General features: G+C 28.7%; 5 protein-coding genes across 8 annotated transcripts; 3 read left to right on the top strand and 2 right to left on the bottom strand.

Annotated features, from left to right (window-relative positions):
- The first annotated feature begins 1,902 nt into the window (after positions 1-1,902).
- On the top strand, positions 1,903-2,903 carry LOC114163657 (uncharacterized). The gene is made up of 2 exons (XM_028047954.2): positions 1,903-2,454; positions 2,541-2,903. Exons 1-2 carry the CDS (start codon positions 1,903-1,905, stop codon positions 2,901-2,903), a joined length of 915 nt encoding a protein of 304 aa, XP_027903755.2.
- Positions 2,904-7,794: 4,891 nt separating this feature from the next.
- LOC114181644 (basic blue protein-like) lies at positions 7,795-8,669 on the top strand. The gene is made up of 2 exons (XM_028068153.2): positions 7,795-7,996; positions 8,306-8,669. The coding sequence occupies exons 1-2, from the start codon at positions 7,801-7,803 to the stop codon at positions 8,503-8,505; spliced, it is 396 nt and encodes a 131-aa protein (XP_027923954.2). The 5' UTR covers positions 7,795-7,800; the 3' UTR covers positions 8,506-8,669.
- Positions 8,670-10,848: 2,179 nt separating this feature from the next.
- Positions 10,849-11,920, top strand: LOC114180932 (basic blue protein-like). Its single transcript, XM_028067226.2, has 2 exons — positions 10,849-11,027; positions 11,672-11,920. Exons 1-2 carry the CDS (start codon positions 10,868-10,870, stop codon positions 11,905-11,907), a joined length of 396 nt encoding a protein of 131 aa, XP_027923027.2. The 5' UTR covers positions 10,849-10,867; the 3' UTR covers positions 11,908-11,920.
- Positions 11,921-15,481: 3,561 nt separating this feature from the next.
- Positions 15,482-19,773, bottom strand: LOC114182200 (formate dehydrogenase 1, mitochondrial-like). 3 transcript variants are annotated; one of them, XM_028069000.2, is made up of 7 exons: positions 19,742-19,773; positions 19,498-19,602; positions 17,451-17,622; positions 16,653-17,193; positions 16,414-16,538; positions 15,953-16,065; positions 15,482-15,862 (listed from the first exon to the last, which is right to left on the bottom strand). In XM_028069000.2, the coding sequence occupies exons 2-7, from the start codon at positions 19,570-19,572 to the stop codon at positions 15,749-15,751; spliced, it is 1,140 nt and encodes a 379-aa protein (XP_027924801.2). In that variant the 5' UTR covers positions 19,573-19,602; positions 19,742-19,773; the 3' UTR covers positions 15,482-15,748. The 3 variants fall into 3 exon arrangements, with proteins under 3 accessions (XP_027924801.2, XP_085528898.1, XP_027924800.2); XM_085672772.1 differs by lacking the exon at positions 19,742-19,773 and having other exon boundaries at positions 19,498-19,699; XM_028068999.2 differs by lacking the exons at positions 19,498-19,602; positions 19,742-19,773 and adding an exon at positions 17,762-18,018.
- Positions 19,774-21,237: 1,464 nt separating this feature from the next.
- LOC114180224 (formate dehydrogenase 1, mitochondrial-like) lies at positions 21,238-23,780 on the bottom strand. 2 transcript variants are annotated; one of them, XM_028066514.2, is made up of 7 exons: positions 23,529-23,780; positions 23,277-23,406; positions 22,974-23,145; positions 22,278-22,818; positions 21,916-22,040; positions 21,603-21,715; positions 21,238-21,525 (listed from the first exon to the last, which is right to left on the bottom strand). In XM_028066514.2, exons 1-7 carry the CDS (start codon positions 23,543-23,545, stop codon positions 21,412-21,414), a joined length of 1,212 nt encoding a protein of 403 aa, XP_027922315.2. In that variant the 5' UTR covers positions 23,546-23,780; the 3' UTR covers positions 21,238-21,411. The 2 variants fall into 2 exon arrangements, with proteins under 2 accessions (XP_027922315.2, XP_085528243.1); XM_085672117.1 differs by lacking the exon at positions 23,529-23,780 and having other exon boundaries at positions 23,277-23,487.
- Positions 23,781-24,559: the final 779 nt, after the last annotated feature.

Here is a 24,559-nt window from a genome sequence, read left to right on the forward strand (position 1 = left end):
ATTCTTTAGGATTTTTAATTCTATGAACCATGCTTAATGTAAAGAGATTCATTGGAAAAGAATCAAAATTTACTTTCCGGTATTTATTTTGAGGTAATTATTGATTCTAGTTATTTTATGGTATCAGAACTAGAATTTTACATGGTTTAAAAGATGATAATGTTGGATGTAATCTTCGCATTACATTGATTAACGGGATTAATGATAAATTCTTGTAAACCCCATCATGCTTTTAAGCAAATGTCTTATTTTAGTGACCAAAATTACTAATCACTGTATTTACTAATTTGTAAAATAAATAATGATTTGGTTACTAAAATTGTCAATATTATGAATTAGCGAATTCTGTAGCATTTTTTAATTTTTATAAAGATTTCAGTTAAGATTAATAAAGAATATATAATTAATTTTTAAAATAATTGTTAGATGTTAATTAGAAAAAAAAAATATATATATATATATATAAAAGATGTTTTTAAAATAATTGTTAAGATAAAAGAAGTTTTTAGAAGAATTTTTTAAATAAGGTTTAAAGATAATCTATTTATAAAATATATTAATGGTAAAAGTGAAAATATGAAATGTAGACACAGAAAGGTATCTCTTCATATATTGTTATAGTTAAAAAATTATAATTAATCGTTAAATTAATTTTTAAAATTTGGTTACCAAAATTTTATTTATCAAAGGAAATTGGTCATTAAACATTAACTACTAAGTTGTTACTACTAAATGAATTTATTTCTAAATTAAATATGTTAATATACATGTTTATAAAAAAAATTGGCTTAAATATGTTTATAATTCAACAAATTGATTTAAAAAAATTAGAGAGCATGTTAGTACACAATACACAATTAAATGTAATACATTATACAAAATATAAAGATTCACGGTCTCATTTTAGGCCAGCCAGTACCTAATTTATATTTAACTGAATCAAACATTTTATTGTTTCTTTCAATAATTTTTTCTGTGGTTATTCTCTAACCATTGTTAATGGTATTTTCTATTTTATTGCTGTTGTTGTAACATAAAATGCTAGAGAATAGAAATAATTCCATTGTGGTCCTATTTTTCTAAGATAGTACTGTGAAATCCTGTAAATATGATGCACATTTGAAACTAACTAATAATAGACACACTGGTAAAAATAATACATAGAGCAAACATATTGATTTAATTTAACTATTTATCAGAAACATTAATTATTCTATATTTATTAATTAAACTATATATTATGATATATTTCATATAAATTTGTTATATTATCTATGATATTGTATGTAAATTTGTTGTTATTACTATATTATTGTAATCACGTAACTAACACTATTTATGATTATTACCAAGAGTAAAAAAAAAATCGCAAGGAATATTTATTTTTCATTGTTGAATGTTTAATAACTATCTTCATGACATATATATATATATATATATATATATATATATATATATATATATATATATATATATATTCTTTCTAATAAATTACATAAAAGTTTATCTAACTTTTCTTTTCTTTTTATATAATTTTCATGTTAAATTGAAAAGGGATTTTATTATAATTTGTTAGAGTATTTTCACTTGGAATAAATCCTAATATTTAGGAAGCACGTTACTTTTTTGTTTCAGTCCCTGGGCACGTCGCTTATGGGTGCTATTTTTATGTATTCTGTTACATATTAAATATTACCTTCTCTGATTCAATAAATTATCAATTTCCAGTGTAGTATATTTATTTTAACATTTGGTGTCAGAGTCTCCCACTGGGCCAGATAGATATATTTAAGCTGCAGTTTCCTTGAAAAGTAAAGTCACCTACGAAGATGAACAATGATAAACTTTCAAAAAAAAAATCCTTATTTTGATGGTCAACATTATGACCATTGGAGTGAGTTAATGGAGAACCTCCTTCGTGCAAAGGGTCTCTGGAAAGTGATCAAAAATGGTGTTGAAGAGCCCATTGAAGGCACTGTTCTAAGTGCGGAACAGTCAGAAAAATTAGAGCAGTCCAGAACTGAGGATTACAAAGTCAAGCACTATTTGTTTAGGGTCATTGATCGATCCATTTTCGAACAAATCCTGGATCGGAGCACGACCCAGATTGTTTGGGAGTCCTTGAAAAAAAATTTGGAGGCAATGCTCGAGTCAAAAACATCCATGCTAAATGCATTGCAGAGGGAATTTGAGGTGCTTGAAATGATTGAAACAGAAACTATCACAGAATATTTTGAAAGAGTAATGACAGTAGCAAACAAAATGAGAAGTAATGGTGAGGATATGCCTGACTCAAAGATAGTGGAGAAAATACTTCGAACCTTGACAACAAGATTCACCTACATTGTTGTCTCAATTGAAGAATCTCAGGACACGAAAGTAATGTCCATTGATGAACTACAAAGTTCCCTTGTGGTCCATGAACAAAAGTTCAAAAGAGTCAAAGATGAGCAAGTCCTCGCGTCAAAAAGCAGAAGAGGAAGAGGAACCACCCGAGGTCGTGGACACAACTTGGGCCACTTTCAATATGAATGTCCCAGTGGAACAAAGAAGCAAATTATGCAAAATTAGATGAAGAGGAAGAGCTTTTGTTGATGGCTACGACAGAAAATGGAGTCATAAGGAACGATGCTTGGTTTTTGGACTTAGGATGTTCTAATCATATGTGTGGAGACAAAGGTATGTTTGCTGAAATAAAGGCTGACACTCAACATGTTTTCAAATGTGGAAACAATTCTCGAATGAAAGTAGTTGGAACAGGAAGTGTTAGATTAAAATTCAATGGTACTACTTTTCTCATAAGTGACGTATACTATGTCCCAGAGCTTCAGAAAAATCTCTTGTGCAAGAAAAAGGTCTTGTCATCCTCATACAAAATGGGACATGCAACATCTATCATTTGACTAAAGGCTTGATTGTGCACACCAACATGAGTACAAATCGTATGTTTATTCTTTTCAATGAACTCTCCACCCTTGGAGAGTGTTTACACACTTCCTCTGATCTCACTTACCTTTGGCATCAAAGGTATGGCTACTTACATTACAAAGGTTTGAAAACTCTCCAACAACGACACATGGTACATGGGTTGCCTCAACTTGAAGCATCAAATATCACTTGTACTAACTGTTTTGCTGGAAAACAACATCGTAATCCAATTCCTAAAGCAAGTGAATGGTGTGCTAGCAAGGTCTTGGAACTCGTTCATGCAGACATATGTGGCCCTATACAACCCATCTCAAATAGTGGAAAACGGTATTTCTTAAGCTTTATAGATGATTACAGTCATAAAAGTTGGGTCTATCTACTTTTAGAAAAATCAGAAGCTTTGGATTTCTTCAAGTCCTATAAGAAATTGGTGGAAAAGGAAGTTGAAGCATCCATTGAATGCCTACGAACAGATAGAGGACGAACAGATAGAGGAGGAGAATTTAACTCACTTGAGTTTAAATCATTTTGTGAAGCAAACAGAATCAAAAGGCAACTTACCACAGCTTATACACCATACCAAAACGGAGTAGTTGAACGCAAAAATAGAACCGTCATGAACATGCGTTGTTTACTTTCTGCCAAACGTGTTCCCAAAACATTTTGGATAGAAGCTGTCAATTGGGCATTTTATCTATTGAATTGATGCCCAACTCATGTTGTAAGGAACATCACTCCTCAAGAAGCTTAGAGTGGAATCAAGCCTTTAGGGAAGCACCTTCGAGTGTGGGGTTGTGTGGCACATGTACACATACCAGGGGCAAAAAGAGGTAAATTGGATGATAAGAGTTTTCCTTGTATTATGTTAAGAGTTAGCAATGAATCAAAGGTTTATCGTTTGTTTGACACTAAAACAAAAAAAAAATTGTAGTTAGTAAAGATGTCATGTTCGAGGAGGAGAAGAGTTGGGACTGGGGTTCAAATTATGAAGAACAAATAAACACCAAACTGGTGTGGGGTGAAGATGATTTCCATACTGATGAAAGTGAGGAGGAGTACAAATGTGCGGATGACGACTTTGAAGAAAATGTCAACAGTGGTAGTGAACATGCTGATGAAGGCATAAATGAATAAGAACATTCGCAAGAGTGTGTGATTCAAGGGAGAGAAAGAAGAAAGCCGACTTGGATGGAGGGATTCGTAACTGGTGAAGGGTTGAGTGAAGAAGAAGCTGAGGCTTATCTGATACAAGATGTTTTGGGTGACGATCCAACTCAGTTTGAGGAAGCTGTTAAGCATGAGAAATGGAGAAAGGCTATGGACAGTGAAATCCAATCAATTGAAAAGAACCAAACTTGGGAGCTAATGGATCTGCCAACTAGAGCGAAAATAATTGGGGTCAAATGGCTCTTTAAGATAAAACTGAATGAAGATGGTGAAGTGGATAAGCACAAAGCAAGATTGGTGGCTAAAGGGTATACTCTCAACAGCATGGAATCAATTTTTCTGAAGTATTTGCCCCTGTTGCACGAATGGACACATTAAGATTGATACTAGCACTTGCAGCTTGTGAAGGATGGGATATCTTTCAGTTAGATGTGAAATATGTATTTCTGCATGGAGAACTCAATGAAAATGTGTACATACAGCAACCAAAGGGATACGTCAAGAAAGGGAAAGAACACATGGTTTACAAGCTACATAAAGCTTTGTATGGTCTAAGGTAGGCACCAAGAGCTTGGTTCAGTTGTATAAAATCACATTTTATGAAAAATGGTTTTCAAAAATGTCCAAGTGAACAGACTCTCTTCATCAAAAGAAGCAGTGGTGGAAATATCCTAATTATCAGCATTTATGTTGATGATTTTATCTATACGGGTAACGATACAGGTATGATGATTAAATTTAAAAATTCTATGATGCAAGCTTTTGACATGACTGACTTAGGAAAGATGAGATTTTTCCTTGGTATTGAGATCTTGCAAAAACCAGAAGGTATTTTTATGTTCTAAAGGAAATATGCAAATGATATTTTGATGAAATTTGGAATGTCTGAGAGTAAACCTGTGAAGAGTCCTATTGTTCTTGGCATTAAGATGAATAAGGTTGTTGATGGGGTGACTGTGGATGATACTTATTTCAAGCAAATTGTAGGAAGCTTAATGTATTTAACAGCGCCAGATATACTGTTCAGTGTGAGTCTCATTAGCATTTATATGTCAAAACCAACAGAGTTACACTTGCAAGCTGGTAAAAGAATATTAAGGTATTTAAAAGGTACTTCTAGCTATGGGATATTCTACAAGAAGGGAGGAAAAGAAGAACTGCTTGAATTCACAGATTCTGACTATGCAGGAGATGAGGACGATTCTAAAAGTACTTCTAGTTATGTTTTCTTGTTAAGTTCAGGGGCAGTGTTGTGGATGTCCAAAAAGCAACCAATCGTTACTCTTTCAAAAGGCAAAATTTGTTGCCACTACTGCTAGTGCTTGTCAAGCAATGTGGATAAGAAGAGTTTTGAGTAGCACTGTTATTATGTGCGATAATAGTTCAACAATTAAGCTTTCCAAAAACCCAGTAATGCATGGTCGAAGCAAGCATATTAAAGTTGTGAAAGATGGTGAAATTGAATTGGTGCACTGTAGAACTCAAGAGCAGGTTGCATATGTGATGACTAAAGCCTTAAAGTTGGAAGCTTTCGAGAAACTCAGAAAGAAGATGGGAATGCTAGATTTGACTAAAGTAAAGTAATTAGTTTAAGGGAGAGAATGAAAAGGTTTTTTATTATAATTTGTTAGAGTATTTTCAGTTGGAATAAATCCTAATCTTTAGGAAACACAGTACTTTTAGTTTCAGCCACGGGTGCTATTTTTATGTATTCTGTTACATATTAAATATTACCCTCTCTGATACAATAAATTATCAGTTTCCGGTGTAGTATATCTATTTTAACATAAACATTACAATAAATCTTAAATTAAATATGTCAAACGTTTTAAAATTGTACATTTCAAATAGAAAACTAAAATAAATAATTTATTTTATTTTGAAAACATCAACAACAAAAAAGAAAAGTACATGAATCTTATAAAAATGTTCAGCTAAAAGTATTAAAGTAATAATAAAACTAATAGCAAACTTATTCTCAAATATCTTATTTATTAAAAGATTATAAAAACAACAACTTTACTTTGTAAAGAAAAGCTTAAATACTAAATCATATATTATAAATGAATTCAAAATAAAATTATAAAAGTTATATCTGATATAAAAACACTTAATAAATATTTTTTAAACAGAATAAAAATAAAAATGAAACCAAAAAAACACTTCATACTATTACTACAAATAGTAACTGATAAGTGATACCATTACACAAGTTGTTTCAATTCAAAATATGGGAAATACAAACCCTAAACCATACACATCAATTCAATGCAAAAATAAAACTTCTCAAAGGATTTGATAAGTGAGTTATTCCTATAAGAAACTGATGCAGCTATCTTAACTTTTGATATTTACTCTTATTCACCTAATTAAAGTCCGTTATATATATATATATATATATATATATATATATATATATATATATATATATATATATATATATATAGTTTCAATGTTTTAACGAGGTATAAGAATTCAAATTGTAACGTGTTTCAATATCAATTAAGAGAGAATAATTTATAAAATAAAAAATATTACTCTCCTTGACAATACTAAGTAATGATGTTTAATGTAATCCTTTATATTATATGGATTAATTAGGTTAAATACAAATTCTAACCAATTCATCATATATTTAAACTATTTTTTGGCAACAAAAATTATTTATAAATATACATGTTTATAAAAAAAAGCATAAATATTATATAATTCAACAAATTAAAAAAAAAATAGAGAGCATACTCGTATACAATTAGATGTACTGCGTCCGGTCCATATCTATATTATAATATTGAATCAAACTCCACTAATTACTGTTAATTTTCCATTATCTGCTGTTATTTTCTTGCCACAACTATGGGGGAAATGCTTCACTAATACTCCATTTTAAAAATGTTCTTGGAAGATAAAATGCTTCGATAATAGGATTTCATTATTTTTCTATAATAGTAAGTTAAATCTTGAAAAAGAAGCATATTTGTAACAAATAAATGGGTTATACACAATGGGTAAGGAGCAATAAAAAACTTAATACCTAGATAAAAGATATTGATTTAATTTGATTTATTTACTAGAAACAATAAATATTTTATGATAAAACTTCGGTCATTAACTTAAAACTGTTTTTTTCTAACAATTAAATTAAACCAACTTCAACTAGTTTTGAAAAGTTATAAATCTTGAAAATTAGAAAATTTTAATTTTTTTGTATTTACATACTAATATGACAATTGTTTATTAATTATATATTTATAATAATTTACTCGCCTGACCTTCATATATATATATAACTTTATATTATGCATGGATTGCTATTTGTTTTCTTTTTAATGTATTAATTATCATAGCTATTATCCTGTACTTTATATATTGCATGGGTAAACCTGTTCTTATTAATAAATATTATTCTCATTCTTAAAACATGATTATTATGATATATTTATGATTATTACCATGGAGCAAAACCGGTGCAGTAAAAAAAGAAACTGGAAGGAGTATTTATTTTCATTGAATAATGATCAATAGCAATGTTTATTATTAAAACGATTCAACCCAATTATTTAATGCAGACAATAAACACAGAGAGAGAAAGGTGGTTAACTCACAAAAATATTCAAACATTAACAGCAATTGAAGCCTCTGCACCTATAAAACTGCTACCTGGTTCTGTGTTTGAATCACATCTTGCATCAACCTTATTACAAAATGGGTGAGAGAAGACACAGTTTTGCAGTAACAATGGTGGTTGTTCTTGCTATGTTGGTGGTTTCGACAGAGGTGGTTTATGCAAAACTGTTTTATGTTGGGAGAAATGATGGTATATGCTTACAAGATGTATGTTGGGCCAATGGAATCACTGATTGGCCTAAAAACAAGACCATTAAAGCTGGTGATATTCTGGGTTAGTATCATCTCCTTCGTTACATACGAGTCCAGATATTTTTCTGAATTTTTTTATATTATTTATGTTATGTTTTTATGTCGGAAGTCCCACCTCGATCAGATATAAAGACCAATTTATAGATATAAAGACCAATTTATAATATATAAGTGAGGTGCAAATTTTATCTTCCAAATCAGTTTTGTGAGATTGAGTTAAACTTAAAACTTGCTTCTAATATAATATCAAAATCAATCAAGTTATATCCTATCCTAACGAATTTTTTTTTGACATTCTGTTCCTCTTGATTTGATTGATTTGTAATTGCAGTATTCAATTATGATTTCAATACTCGTGATGTGACTGTGGTGGACGAGGAAGGATACAGAACATGTAATCCTGGAAAAAATCGAATAGTGTATCGGACAGGACATGATTATATTCAAGTTCCAGAAGGACCAAGTTACTACATTTGTAGTATTAATCGACTCTGTGAGAAAGGAACCAAAATTGCGATCATTCCAGCATAATGTAGCATTTGATTTCTTTGATGTATATATACGTAATAAAATGATGGCATTTGTGATTCTCAATTTGTGTGTTTTGATGATGGTGATGTTACAAAACTGTTCTTGACATGTATGTGGTTGTCAACTTCAGTTTTAGTCTTTGATTGTAGCAATGCTGATACAAAACTAATACTGTACAACTATTCTCTCAAATTTTGGTTTGCAAAATAATTATAATTTACTAGCATAAACACACGCATCACGCTCGCATGTGTGTACGCATTTTTTGAATTATATTAATAATTGATGATATTGTAATATTATTAAGTTAATGAACAAAATAAAAGTATATTTATAAAAATTAAAGTGAAATGTATGAAGAAAATATGAGAAAAATAACTGTTGATGAATAGTAGAAAAAAAGAAGAAGAAGGAAATAAGTAAATAGTTTTATAAATACTTGTAAAAGTAACCGTTAATTTTTAAAAATTTAATAAATAATTAAATTGTAAAAGGTAAAGTTGAAATTATGAAATGTGGACACAAAAGAGGGAATCCCATTTATATATAGTTATAGATTTATTCTGGTCACTAAAATACAAATTTTTTTATTTGTTAACTAATAATACGAAGTTATTATTAAATTTATACTTGGGAAATAATTTATAAAATAAAAGGTAAAGAAAGTGGTAAAAAAATGTATAAAAAATCATTTATAAAATAATTATTATTTAATTATTATTTTAATTGTAAAAAGAGAAAAAATTACACTAAATATTAGTTACAACCTAGTGAAAATACATACATAGAAAAAATAAAATAAAAAAATTTATACCTAGTGAATAATTTATAAAATAAAAGGTACACAAAAAGCGATAAAAATGTACAAAAAAAATCATTTACAAAATAAAATATTATTTAATTATTATTTTAATGGTGAAAGAGAAAACAATACACTAAATATTAGTTAAAAAAATTAACACCTAGTAAAAATACATACATAATAACAAAAACAATTACACCTAGTGAATAATTTATAAAATAAAGGGTTCAAAAAACTGATAAAAAATGAAAAATATAATTTATAAAATTAAATATTATTTAATTATTTTTTTAATGGTAAAAAGAGAAAAAAATACACTAAATATTAGTTACAAAATTTAACACATGGTGAAAATACATACATAAAATCTATAAACTAGTTATATTAACTTAAAAAAAAGTATTTATTTACTCGCAAAAAATGTATAAACATGCCAAAACCATCTGTATATTTACATTTCTATAACATATATATATATATATAATTATATTATTTTTATAAGTAATCGATTCAAAAATAATATATAATAAAAAATAATATAATTTAAAAAATATATATCTACACACTTTTAAATTAGTATTCAAACAGTTATGTAATCATTATTTACAAAAAAAAAATTGTTAATTATTTCTATAAAAACATTACTTAATCGTTTATTTTATTAAATTATATTTTATTTATTGGAAGATAAAATTATCAGTTAAAAGATGACAGCAAATCGTATATCATCTTTAGATTATTATTTATTAATTATAATATCACTAATAAATTGTAATAATAGTACTACTAATAATAAAATAATTATTTTATATCTATATATATATATATATATATATATATGAAAATGTTCATTAACAAAAATATAATTAATCTTCTTTTACAAAATGAATGCAATATTGTTATCCCATCCCAATGAATGCAATTTAAAATTCTTTAAGGCATATAAATAACAATAAATATACCATTTTTTTAAAATACAAATACTACATCTATTTTTATTTATAACAAAAAAAAATCACAGTTATTATAAAGACGAATGCTTCTAATTACCACATATTTTTTCTTAAAGTGTCATTATTTATATCATATTATTTATATATATAAAAGAAAGTGGTGGAATCAAATGCAAGATATTGTTATATTAGAGGGGACAATATGTCTTTTTCTTTAAAAAAAAAAATAATGGGAACAAAGTTAATGGACCTTTTAATAAAAATATTAATTAAGAATAAATCAGAAAGAAAAAATTGATAGATCATCAATTCTTTTTAATTTTTTTTATTACTATTGTTATTACTAAAACTTCAGTTATTAATAAGATTATTACGATTGACCAAATCTGGAATCTGTAAAAAAGAAACTGGAAATAACATTTATTTTCATTGAATAATATTTATAAGCTATGTTTATGAATAATATCAGTATTCAAGTCGATTTTTTAATGTCCATAACATTGAAACATACAGCAATTGAGTCTCAGCAACTATAAAACCCTTGAACTTACATTGGTCATAACACATCTGAAAGAAAATGGGTGAGGGAAGAAACATTGTTGCAGTGATGATAGTTTTAGGTATGTTGCTGGTTTTGTCTGATATGGTTCATGCAAGAACATTTGCGGTTGGGAAAAAAGATGGTTCATGTTCAGAAGATATATGTTGGACCTTTAATGTTACTGATTGGCCTAAGGGCAAGACCATTACTTCTGGTGATGTGCTTGGTTAGTACTTTTTCTCTACATATTATATTAATGTGTTTATCAAATTTATATATTATAGTTTTTTTTTTCTTATCAGAAAAACAAAAAAATACAGTGAACATGGATGAATAGATGAATTCTGTATTATTAGCATGTTGACAGATTCTTGACGGAATACACAATGGAAAGGTTTGATGTAATTTAGAAAGAAAAAAAATTGTATATGTTAATATTTATGTCTGAGATTTTACATCTGACCCACTAGAATTAGACATAAAAATAATCAATAATAAACTTGTAAATAAGTTATCAATTGCTTACGTCTGATATCCTAAGATCAGACTAACATCCTAGGGTCAGACGTAAATCTTGTTTTTTACATTTAGTTATACACATCGCATACTTATTATGTCTGACCTTAACCTGAACCAAACCAAACATATAAAAGAAAGTGTCGAATATAAAAGATATTTTTTTGTGTTAGTAAAACTTTTGTCAAAACAAAGTATGTCAAATTATCATAACCAAGTAGAAATGAATCTTCTACTTAGCTTTTGTTTCATTAGTAGAATCATGATGAAAGAGCTTATTACACAATTACTTTTTAGAAGTGATTATCTTTGATGTAATATTTTGTTTTAGAAGAATTGTTGTTGTATGTGCAGTTTTCAATTACAAACCTTCTGAGCACAACGTGGTGTTTGTGGATAAGAAAGGATACGAAACATGCACAGTTCCGAAAGATCTAAGATACTCAAGAGTTTATAGAACAGGACATGATCAAATTCAACTTCCTACTTTGGGACCAATTCATTTCATTTCCAGTGTCAAAGATGACTGTAAAAGAGGACTCAAAATTCAAATCCGAAAAACAGGAGTGGAAGATGAAATCCCAAATTAAACACTTAATTAGTTTTTCATACCTAAAATAAATTTATGATCATAACACTTTTCTGTTGTCTTTTGATTCATCTTCCTTCAATAATATTTGATTTAGCTACTAATTATACATATTTATCTATCCATATTATACATGTGCATATTCCTAAACCTATCCTTTTATTTTATTTTAAACCGATTGTTGAAATTAATCACATAATAGATAGATACACCTAAATTAATTTTTAAAAAAGTAATTAATATCTCCTTTACAAATTTTCTTTCTTCTCTTTTCATTACCATGGATCTAATAATATAAAAAATGAAAGTATAAATGAATCTTCCTGGCTTAAGAACAAACACACCAAAAATTTTTTTTCTCACTTTATTTTATATTGGATATAATTACATCCTAATACTTTTCAAATTTAAGTATAATAATATTATAATTGAATATATTTATATATATAATATTGACCTTATAATAAATACTGTTTATAATAATTAAATATAATATTATAAGTTTATTGAAATTATTATCTACTGTGATATTTATTTATTTTTTAATGATTTACAATTTAAGTTTTAATATATAAATTTTAATTATTTAAATATTAAATAATATTTATAGATAATTATATAATAAATATTGTAAGATATATTTATACTATTAATTTTTTTAAACACAAATTTTAATTTATATTCAGCAAATAATATAACTATACATGAATATAACTATAGTTTTTGTAACAACTCCAAGGAACTTCTATCTCTAGAGTTAATACCCTATAGGAATTGAGCAAACCTGGCAGATAGATGTAAAGACATATAACTATATGTATAAGGTGTAATTAGAATGCATAGTGTCAAAGTTTTTCAAAAAGAAGATAGTCTTTACATGACTTAGTGCCAAAATAGAAAAATAGTACTACATAATACACTACATTCATGTATATCATACAAAAATTCAATGACAAAAATTCATTTGCTTATAATATTAATATAACAATCATTGCAAAAGAGAGATACAAACAAAAACACCAAACAGATCACGGATAAACTAATGATAATTTTAAATATAGATATATACTACTCGGGTGGATATGGAAAGTTTTTCACTATAGGAACACTTCTACTACCTTTGAACTTCAAATGGATGAGGATCGAGGTAAAAAAATCTAGAAAGATGATAGAGAAAAGTTTTAAAATAAAGTTTAAAGAGAGGGTGATTCTTATAAAATGATGTTCACCTAATAGAAAATCTATTTATAGTGTAAACATTTTATTATTAAAATATTATAATGTTATATTTTAAATTGTCTATGCTTTTAGACTATTTTCTAAATTCTCACCGTTTTTATCAATAATTATTATAATTTCATTTTTTTTGTATATTTTAGATGTTGTTAATTTAGTTTTTTATCAATTAAATAATTTAATTTTGCTTTTGAATTTATAAAAACTAAATTATAGACATTAAAAATAAATAGAAAATTTTAAAAATTGTCGTAATTATTAAAACAAAATAACTATTAAACATAAGTTGTATCACTTAAATGCATTTTATCATCATACTCTTAAAACTTTTACGCATTTTATTCATAGGATATATTATTGGCGTGTATAAATAAAAGTTGATGTTGTTTTATCACTTTTTTTTTTTACTTTTTTCAAAACAATATTTTTTTTTACTATGATGATAAAATGTATAAAAAGACCAAAATTGACTGAAGTAAAACATGTAAAAATTAGAAATTTGACAATAAAACAGACAGAAAAAAAAAAACATTGAACAATAAAATTTATATATGATAATCTCCAACCCTAAATTGTTTTTCATTAGGCAATTAGTGACGTTAAAGGTACGAGTGGCAAAATAGTTCATTGTTTTGATTCAATTTGTCCTTGACTCGTCAAAAATTAGTCAAATTAGGTTGGTCTGACACCAAAAAATAGGTCAAAAATTATAATTCTTGGAAGAATATAAATTGGTTTTTAATTTTTATTTTTTAAAATTTGTTTGTATATATACTTATAAATACATCTTTAAAGCATATTTACTCATATAAATATTTTTTTAAGCTTTTGGTTGATTAATTAATATTTTTAATTAGATAAGTTAAAATAATTATTACATTTACTTGTTAAATTACTCTATTATATATAACTGATAATTGAAACTTAATTTATAAATGTTAATGATTTAAATTATAGTAATATACATATTTATATTTTTACAAAAATATAATATAAAAAATTTAATTTTTATTTATTTTTTTAATTTTAAAAAATAAAAAACTGAAAAAAATGAGTCCGCTTATCAAAGACAAACTGGTCCATCAATTTGACAGGTAAATCGTGTTCAAACGAATTATGGGTTATAAATATCAACCCTACTCACCTGTTTTGGTGTACGGTGGATTGACTCGTATGATACAACCCATATTTACACCCTTAGTTAAAAGGTCCATCCACCTTCATCTCCTGCCAAAAACAACTTCCATCAACCATTTCAAAGTAAATCACCAACATGCACATCAATAATATTGATGCACCATTTATTCTTTCTTCTCCCATTTTTTTTTTGTTGTTGTTTAAGAATGTGATAAAAAGAGGGATCTAAGGATGGGTTTTATAACACATGAAATTTTCTTGTGTTTGATAGAGTTTGAAAAGCACTTCTACAAATTTTAATGTACCAAACTAATAAGGAAAAGAGTGTTGCCTAATTCACAAAAGTGAAGTGGTTATCAGAACCAAGTGATTTTTTTAATCAAAGCATGTTCTAATCATTTTAAAAGATCAACTAATCAAATCACCTTCTTTCTTGTTTTGTATCAATTTGATATAGATATTTTTTAAATTGTGTACAAAGGCTATATTTATTCCAAAATAGAAAACTCTTTTTTTTTATTTGATAGAATTGCATAATTAGCACTCAAACATTTATAATTGAAACAACATGCAATGCATTAAGTTTAACAATTTTATGTCCATTAATCTATGTTTTATATGGTAAGCCATAAAAAGGTTTCATGGCATTACATATCTTGTAAACAAATGATATATAAATAATTCATTATATATATATATATATATATATATATATATATATATATATATATATATCAAGTAAAAAAAATTCATAACCCAAATTAGGAATTTTACAAAAGCATTATGAAATAAGATTAACAAATGAGAAGAGTACTTTACTTACGGCAATATCATAGAAACATACAGTACCAAATATCAATAAATATTAAACAGTAGTTAAAGATAAATTACTTCAAAATATTTACTAAAACAAATCTTATCAAGCATTTATGGCAAACATGTAAAACTATAATTAATTTATTTAATAGTATTAATTGAAATGATAACTCTCTTTGATTTTCTGTGTCATAGTGATGTTGTTAAACTTATTATTATTGTTGCTATTAAATGTCAAATATAAAATATATAAAAAAGATAATATGATCTTCAATTTTCAATATATTCAAATAATTAATGATTTTGCTGAGAGTGTATTGTTTTAAAACTTATTTGAAACTTTAAAACAGAGAGTATTGGTAAAACTATGTTTAAGATAATAAATATTAAACATAAAAGACCAACAGGATTTTTATTCTACTGCATCATGCAAATAAGTCCTAATTTCAAGAAGCACATTTAAATTCGAAAAACAAAAGATCCATGCATGGAACTACATAGAGTTCCTTGCAATTTTATTTCTGAGATTAATTAAAGGAGTTCAAATTCAACAAAACAAGTACATAGCAAAATCAAAGTGCTCTCTGAATCTTTATTTGTTCTTCCGCTGTTAGCCTTAGAAATGGAAGTTTCTAAGGCCACATTGATACCCTTCACCGATATTGGCTTGCAAGTTGACCCTCCTTCACAATGTAGTTCTGTTCTGGAAAGTCTTCACCCTTAAAGTGCCTATCAAGCATGTCTTTCACACCAGCAGCATAACGTAGCTGCACAAGTTTGGTTTATTATCATTTAGTGTTAGCCAAGTGAAAGAACACAAAAGGATAAGCTAATGCTATGGACAAAAGTTAAAATACCTGTGCATCTATGGTAGTGCCAGAAACATGAGGAGTCATGGCATGGTTTGGCATGTAGCGCCATGGATGATCCTTTGGAGCTGGTTGTGGGAACCAAACATCACCACTGTAACCTGTACAAGTAAGAGATTTGGAAAAAGGGATTCAAAGTTTAATTACAGATGACAATTCAACATGAAATAGTAACAAACCGCAATTTAAATTGTCTGCATTTCAGATCTTTTCAGATAATATTGACATGAATGACTATCCCCAAAAGATTTTCACTTAGGGAAGAAGAGAACAACTTACTTTCCACTTTCCAGAGTAACATAAGTAATTAAAACAATGTTCATAATTTGATATTATATACACATATAACATAAGAACCATGAATGTGTTAGAATATCATCAACTTACAATACTAGTTTTCTTGTTTTGCTACTCTAAATATTTTTTTTATGTGCTGGTTTTAGCATTACCTGCCACATGGCCATTTGAACAAGCATCAGCAACTGCTTGGGTATCCATAATAGCACCTCTAGCATTGTTAACAATCAGGACACCTTTCTTGCACTTGGAAATTTTATCTTTGTCAAACAATCCCCTGTATCACAAAAATCACTGTCACAATTTGAATATTCATACAGATCTTATGTTTCAACGAATAGCATTCAAGAGAGAAATGATTTTAGTATTGACTGAGATATTGAAAGTATACCTTGTCTGCTCAGTAAGAGGTGTGTTGATAACAATAACATCACACTTTGGAAGCATGGCATCAAGGTCCTCCTCAAACTTTGCTCCAATCTCTTTCTCCAATCCAGGTTCCATCCTGATCCGATCAAAATACAGAAGATTACAGTTAAAAGGTTTCAACCTTTGGAGCAAAAGCTTCCCAATTCGTCCAGCACCTACGGTTCCTACTGTCTTGCCTTCAAGATCATAAGCTCTGTGAGCAATGCCAGCAACATTCCATTCCCCATTAACAGCCTGATGGTACCCTGGAAGGAAATTCCTAATCAGAATGAGGATTCTCATGAGTTCATCCTCAGCAACTGACACCACATTGCTTCCTGTGACCTCTGCCACAGTTATACCAGCTGCAGCTGCAGCCTTCAGATCAATGTGATCTGAACCAATGCCAGCAGTCAAAAGCAACTCTAAATTTTTGGCTTTCTTTATTCTTTCAGCAGTGACATAGGCAGGGTGAAATGGAGTAGAAATGATAACATGTGCATCAGGAATATTTCTCTCAAGTTCTGCAACAGAAAAAACAATAAACAACAATAAGTTCAACAAATTACAAACTTTAAGAGATAACTACATTTACCTTCCACCATATCATGGTGTTGATTATGATGATGTTTGAGAAAAAATTATCAGACATCTTATCTTCACATGATACATAACCATATTTTTAATAATAATAACACATGGAAATTGGTCAGGACTGATTCATCAAGCAACACTCAAATCTCAAGATATATAAACTTGAATCGATTAGCAAGTTACTAACCAGAATCTGGTCCTTCTTTGTCATCAGTGACAATATACTGATGACCCTGGGACTCCAGCCACTGGCGTATACCCAATGCTCCTTCAACACACCCCACAAAATCAGGATTCAGTTTTGCATACTCGTTCCCCTTGTAGAACACCCCCACAATCTTCTTCTTTTCACCTGACACCTATTCTCAATCAAAGGGAAAAGTAAATAAATCAATCACAGACATGCATAAACAGAGTTGAAGGATGAAAGTCATGATGTTGCATGAGCAAAATTAATCATGGTCAGCAGCATAAATAATTAAACATTCACTAACATACATTTTTTGAGGATGTGTTGTCGAGTGGGGTGACAACATTGTCGAGTGGGGTAAGAACGGTTTCTTGAGTTGTTGTTGTCTGGACTTCAACTAGGTATTCTTGTGTGTTATCACTCATGGCTGAGAGAGAAGTTTAAAACAGAATAACAATACAAATGATGCAAAGGAGAATAAAGAAGAGATGCAAGTGAAAGATTTCTTGCTGGGGTGTGTCTGTGGGAGAGAAGAAGAGTGTGTTATATAGAAAAGTTGAGCTGCTTGGTCATGACACGTAGATCAGCCACGGTGTCTAAGCCTATGCATGATGACCAAGTTTCACCTTGGCCTCAGCAAAATACATAGACAAAAATTAAAATTGCTGACATAAATAATGAAGACAAATGAGAATAATATTTTTTTTATACAACTGTTATTGAGTGGTATTTATTTAAAAACATAAAAATCTGGAAATGCATCTTTTTATTTAAGAATGTTTAATAAATTTTAAATCCATTAGTGCTGCTGCCTTTCCTGCAGAGATGAAGTCAAATTATGGTTTGTCACACTGTAATAATTGATTTAGACCCCTTTATTTTGTCTTTCTATTTTGTGTTTTTTTTACTAGGAATTTTCAAAGTGTTACATTATTTTTAATCAATTTTCAATTTTTAAATATTAGTTTTGAAAATAAAAAAGAGATAAATATATTTTCAGAGGTTCTTTGTATATAAATGTTTTAACAGAAAACATTAAAAATAAAAAATATGGTGACAGTTTTTATAAATTAAAATTGAAAATAATAAATTAAAAACAAAGTAAAGTTTACATTCAAAACGTACAAAATAAAGCGTTAACAATATATAAAAAGATCACATTTTATAATTATAAAAGTAACTTTTATATAAAATAGTTTCACACTTTTATCTAATAAAAATATATTATATCATACAAATCCACTATAATAATTATTTTAAAAATCATCATTCATACCTTTTATTAGTTGATTGATAATATAAAAGTCTTCCAATAAAAATTGCATGATTAATATAATAGTTTGTTTAATATTTAGATGAAAAGATGTGGGGTTATGCAAATCCTATTGGTTTTTGGTCTGTGGTCCACCTAATACAAGTTACGACAGTCTAATACAGACCAGGAGAGACTGATCTGTCAGACACTGGATTATGATTCCTGACTTGTCAGTTTTTTTCATATTTTTATATGTAACTTTTAAAAATAAATTACATTAAATTAATTAATTAATTAATATCTTTAATGAGATAAATTAAGATATACTAAATTATTGAATTATAAATTAATAAATAGAACTTAACGAATGTTTATAATTTAAATTATAATATTATTTCACAACTTATATATTCTGCTCTATGAAAAAGACGAAGATGGAAAATATTTCTCAAAACTATCCAGTGAGGATATTTACTGTGAAAAAATCCATCCAGCACAAAAGTTTGATGGTATCGGAAATCCAAACGCGTGTACTTCTGATGGAAAGTGAACCAATCACAGACACACATCACATTGTGAGAAACAAACTTTAGCATCACGAGATGGTGATGGTTCACGCATGCAACACACAAACAACAACCAGAAAAGCCAGATCTCACCTCCGTTATGCAAGAACAAGAACAAAAATGCTAAAAAAGCACAGTTAACACAGAATCACGAGTTTCAGAAATCAATTAAGAAAAGAATATAAATAAAATCTACAGATAAAAATTAATCGGATTTACTTACATGAAGGTTTCTGGAGAAGGTGGAAGAAAACAGAGAGTGAATTGCAGAAGAACCAGCAGCGCGTCTCATGGCCATGATGATTTGTCTCAAAAAGAAATTGATTCACTGCACGAATTTTAAATAGCAATTAATTATTACTGTTGTGATAAAATAAATAAGAATAATAAGAAGATGAAGAAAAAAAAAAGAATTGAAAGATGAAAGAGTAGAAAGGTGAAAAGTTGGAGAGGGAAGAAGAAATCACCGGTTGCAACCTTTGCTCTCTTGATTCTCTGTATTCTGTTCTCCTTTCAATTTCTTCACTGTTACACACGTGTGCCTAGTTAGTTCCCACGTGCCACTCTTTTGTTTCTCTTAGTCAGCCCTAGTCCTCTATCCTTATCATTTTCTAATTTTAATTTTTTATCCGTTTCAATAAGTCTTAAATATGTATGCAGATGTATAAATGGTTGAATTTTTATTTTACTTTTTTTTTTTGTCGTATTTTATTTTATTTTTTGATAATTAAAAAAATTATATTTAGTAGTATATGACATTAGTTAAGTGGATGTGTGTCGAAATAAATTCAATTGGACATTTCAAAGGGTATTTATAATATAATGTAACCATTTAAAACTTAGGAAAAAGGTTGTAAAATTTAGAGAATAAAAGTTATGTATGTGCCTTTGAATGAATGTTACAGATCAAAAATATGATTTCAAATTAATTCTCTTAAAGTGTTGTTTAGTTTGTAAACAAAGTAGAAAAATAATGTTAAATACTAATTACAACTGCAAGTTTTTGTGATTGATATGAAGTATTTTTTTATTATGATATAAGAGTATAATTTCTCAAAATAATTTAGAGTGAAAAAGGGAAAAAAAAGTAATTTATCACATTTGGAAATTTGGTATGATAAAGTTGGATAAAAGACTATTATTTTCTAAACAAGCAAATATAAAAAACTTCAACATTACCAAATTAATATTTCACATAATTAAACTCCTATTATTTTGACATCACTTTAAAATCTAAAATAACAATATATGAAAATACTTATGCATACTAATCTGCATGAATAGACATAACTATAAACAATTAATGAAACAATTCGATATGGACAAGAAATATACCCTAAGTTATCAAGTGTTTGCAAACACATTTTTATTTAACTTTTTGGTCGTGAACTTTGTTAGCATTAAGTGGAATACATGTACATGTACATTGTTATGTCAATTTACAGGGACGAGTGCCATAATAAGAGAAAAAAACTTGTGATAAAATATCATTTAATTATTACTAAAGTGTAATGAATTTTTTTAAAATGTTTATCTATGTTATGATCGTTAATATTGATCTAATGTTACAATTTTGTTGTCCTTTCTATGCTTCACATTTATTAACATTGTTAAGTTTTACATTTTTTAAATAAATAATTTTTTAATGTTAATAACGGTTAAAAAAGTGATACAAGACTTAAATTAATTATGTTAATACGTTACCATAAATAATTAAGTATTTAATACGTTTTAATATCTAACTTTTGTTCAAATCCAAATTTTAGTCCACGAGAAACAGAATAATTATTATCAATTCCCTTTTGTTTCTATTTACCGTTTACAGTCCTTACATTCAAATATTATAAGCAATACGGCAACGGTCAAATAACTCAAACTTACATCCACAATTTTTTTTCGAACAAATTGTATTTTTTGTCACACTTAATCATATATGTATATGATAGACAATATAACTATCAAATTTGATAGCAAGTTTTTCAACAGTGTTCATTATTTTATTTCTTAATTAGATTTATTACAGACAAGTTCAAATTCAACAAAGCAAGTACTTCATATAATTAGAGTTCACTCTAGATGTTTATTTTTCTCATTCCTTGGCTTTGAAAATGGAAGTTTCTAACACCACATTCATACTTCATCGATATTGGCTTGCAAGTTGACCTTCCTTCACAATGTAGTTTTGTTCTGGAAAGTCTTCACCCCTGAAGTGCCTATCCAACATGTCTTTCACACCAGCAGCATAACGTAGCTGCACAAGTTTCATTATTATGAATATCAGTGTTACATTACACAGACTGAAAGAACTTAATCAAGTACTATAAGTACCTGTGCATCTATGGTGGTGCCAGAAATATGAGGAGTCATGGCATGGTTTGGCATGAACCGCCATGGATGATCCTTTGGAGCTGGTTGCACTGGCCAAACATCCCCACCATAACCTATACAAACATCGATTGTTCATCACAAAAATCATTTCTTGTGATTTTCTCATCGCTGTTTCATTCAGATCACTTATTTTACTCCTAATGAGAAGTAAATCCAAAAACTTTTGTTGTTGGGTTAAACCATATATATAAATGGTTTTTGAATCATAACAAATTATGGTATTCTTTTACTTAAAATTATGGTTTAGAGTTACCTGCAACATGGCCACTGGTGCAAGCATCAGCAATTGCCTGGGTATCCATAATTGCCCCTCGAGCATTGTTAACAATCACCACACCCTTCTTGCACTTAGCAATTCTGTGTTTGTCAAACAATCCTCTGAAACACACAAAACTTTGCTCACTACTCATCTCTAGCCTCAAACAATCTCAATATTAACAAACCATGGAATATACATAATATACATAATACAAACCAAAACACCTTTCATTCTTATCTTCTGATAGCTATGATATGAATGAATCCTTGTGAAAGTTACAGAAATTATACACACCATGAGATTTTAAGTGTAAAATCAAAGGAGGATTTTGAGTAATTGAGATAGAAAAAGTATACCTTGTCTGCTCAGTGAGAGGCATGTTGATAACAATCACATCACACTTTGGAAGCATGGCATCAAGATCCTCCTCAAACTTTGCTCCAATCTCTTTCTCCAATTCAGTGTTCATCCTAAGTCTATCATAGTACAAAAGATTACAGTTAAAAGGTTTCAACCTCTGCAGCAAAAGTTTCCCAATTCGTCCAGCACCAACAGTTCCGATTGTCTTGCCTTCAAGATCATAAGCTCTGTGTGCAATGCCAGCGACATTCCATTCCCCATTAACAGCTTGATGATACCCTGGCAAGAAATTCCTCACCAGAACAAGGATTCTCAGGAGTTCATCCTCGGCAACCGAAACCACATTGCTTCCTGTTACCTCTGCCACAGTTAAACCAGCAGCAGCAGCAGCGTTGAGATCGACGTGATCAGAACCGATTCCAGCAGTCAAAAGCAGCTCTAGATTCTTGGCTTTCTTTATTCTCTCAGCAGTGACATATGCAGGATGAAACGGAGTAGATATGATGATATGTGCATCGGGTAGGTGTTTATCAAGTTCTGCATCAAGGTAACACATAAACCCAACAGTTTATAACCATTGATTTTACTGTGATGATTATTCTGATACCCTTGTTTGGAAAATTACTCAGGACATGTTTTCTGACAATAAAATTACATAAATTTAGAGAATTTCAACATAGCAAGATACTAACCAGAATTGGGTCCTTCTTTGTCGTCAGTGACAATATATTGATGACCCTTTGATTCCAACCACTCACGAATACCCAATGCTCCTTCAACACATCCCACGAAATTGGGATTCGATTTAGCATACTCACCCCCTTTATAGAACACTCCCACAATCTTCTTCCTCTCACCCTGGGCCTATTCTCAAGAGAAAAAAAAAAAACAATATCAATCACGGTCATGCACAATCAAAAGTTGAAGAATTACAAGGTTTTTTAAACAAAAAAAACTGTAATAAAGAAGATGAAGATATTTGGAAGCTCGCTTACATGAAGGTTTCTTGAAAAGGTAGAAGAGGAGGAAGAAAGCAGAGAGCGAACGGCGGAGGAAGCAGCACTTTTCATGGCCATGGTGATGAAATTTTTAAGAACAGAGAATAGAGAAAAGAGAGAAAGAGAACTGTGTGAAAAAATAGAGCAGTGTGTGATGTTTATATAGAACAAAATAAACAAAGAAAATAACAGAGAAACAAAAAATAATATAATATCCGCAGACACAAGAGTAGGAAGATGAAGACATACATACTAAGACAGAGCATCTAGGGAAGGGATGAACTAACGTAAGCAGCAGCCATTATGTTCTGTCTTTCTCAAACACGTGTGTACCTTTCAACTTACGTGCCAACTTTGCTTTCATTTTCAACTATAGTTATGTTACATAATACTGAATCGCAGAAGAATAGAACACAAACCTTGTTCAGTAACCTTTTACCACGAAATGCAGAAAATTAAGCTTCCATGTTTAACAATTTTGAAAACATGAAGCAAGAATGATTCAACTCAAAACTAAGTCCTTAAGCATTTGTTAAAGATGCATTAACACGGGCACAAAGAGTGATCCAATCAATGCAAGATAGCAAAGCAAGTTACAAAACTTTTTTTGCCAATTTCATAATTCTAACGTGGGTATCATGAAGCATTATGAGTGTCCTCTGCAATGGTGACACTTGTAAAAGGCACCACTGAAGCATCAAATCTTTTCTACATGAATTGATATCACCAAAGTCTTCATTATGATAGCCTCTGTTACCCCACATTCACATAATCATTACTATGTAAAGAGCTACAATCCAAAGTTCACATATTTACTCCTTCAAAATAAGTCGTGTATTTAAGTAAATTTTGGAATTAATCTACTTTAACGTTTTGGACTAATTTAGTTTTTTATTTTTTAAAATACTCGGATTTAGTTATTTTAATCAAATTTTAGTAAGTTTATTTGATGGTTCGTAGCCATTTCAAAATTATATTTCAGTCATTTATCTTGTTTGACACATTTTTGTTTTAATATTAAGTCAAATACTATTATAAAATGTGTTTGAAATGTTAAATAAACTTACCAAAATTTGATTAAAATGACTAAATCCACATATTTTAAAAGATGAAAGACTAAATTGGTCTAAAGTTTCAAACTAATTCCAAAATTCACTAAAAATTAAGAGATCAATACCATATTTAATCTTAATAATAATAATAATAATAATATTTTTACTATTAAATTTTAAATATTTGTTTAATATATACGATCACATCTTTTAAATAATTTTAAAATA

The sequence above is a fragment of the Vigna unguiculata genome, chromosome 4 (genome assembly GCF_037176805.1).
Source record: "Vigna unguiculata cultivar grain cowpea cultivar isolate G323 ecotype 2 chromosome 4, ASM3717680v1, whole genome shotgun sequence".
Lineage (NCBI taxonomy): Eukaryota > Viridiplantae > Streptophyta > Magnoliopsida > Fabales > Fabaceae > Vigna > Vigna unguiculata.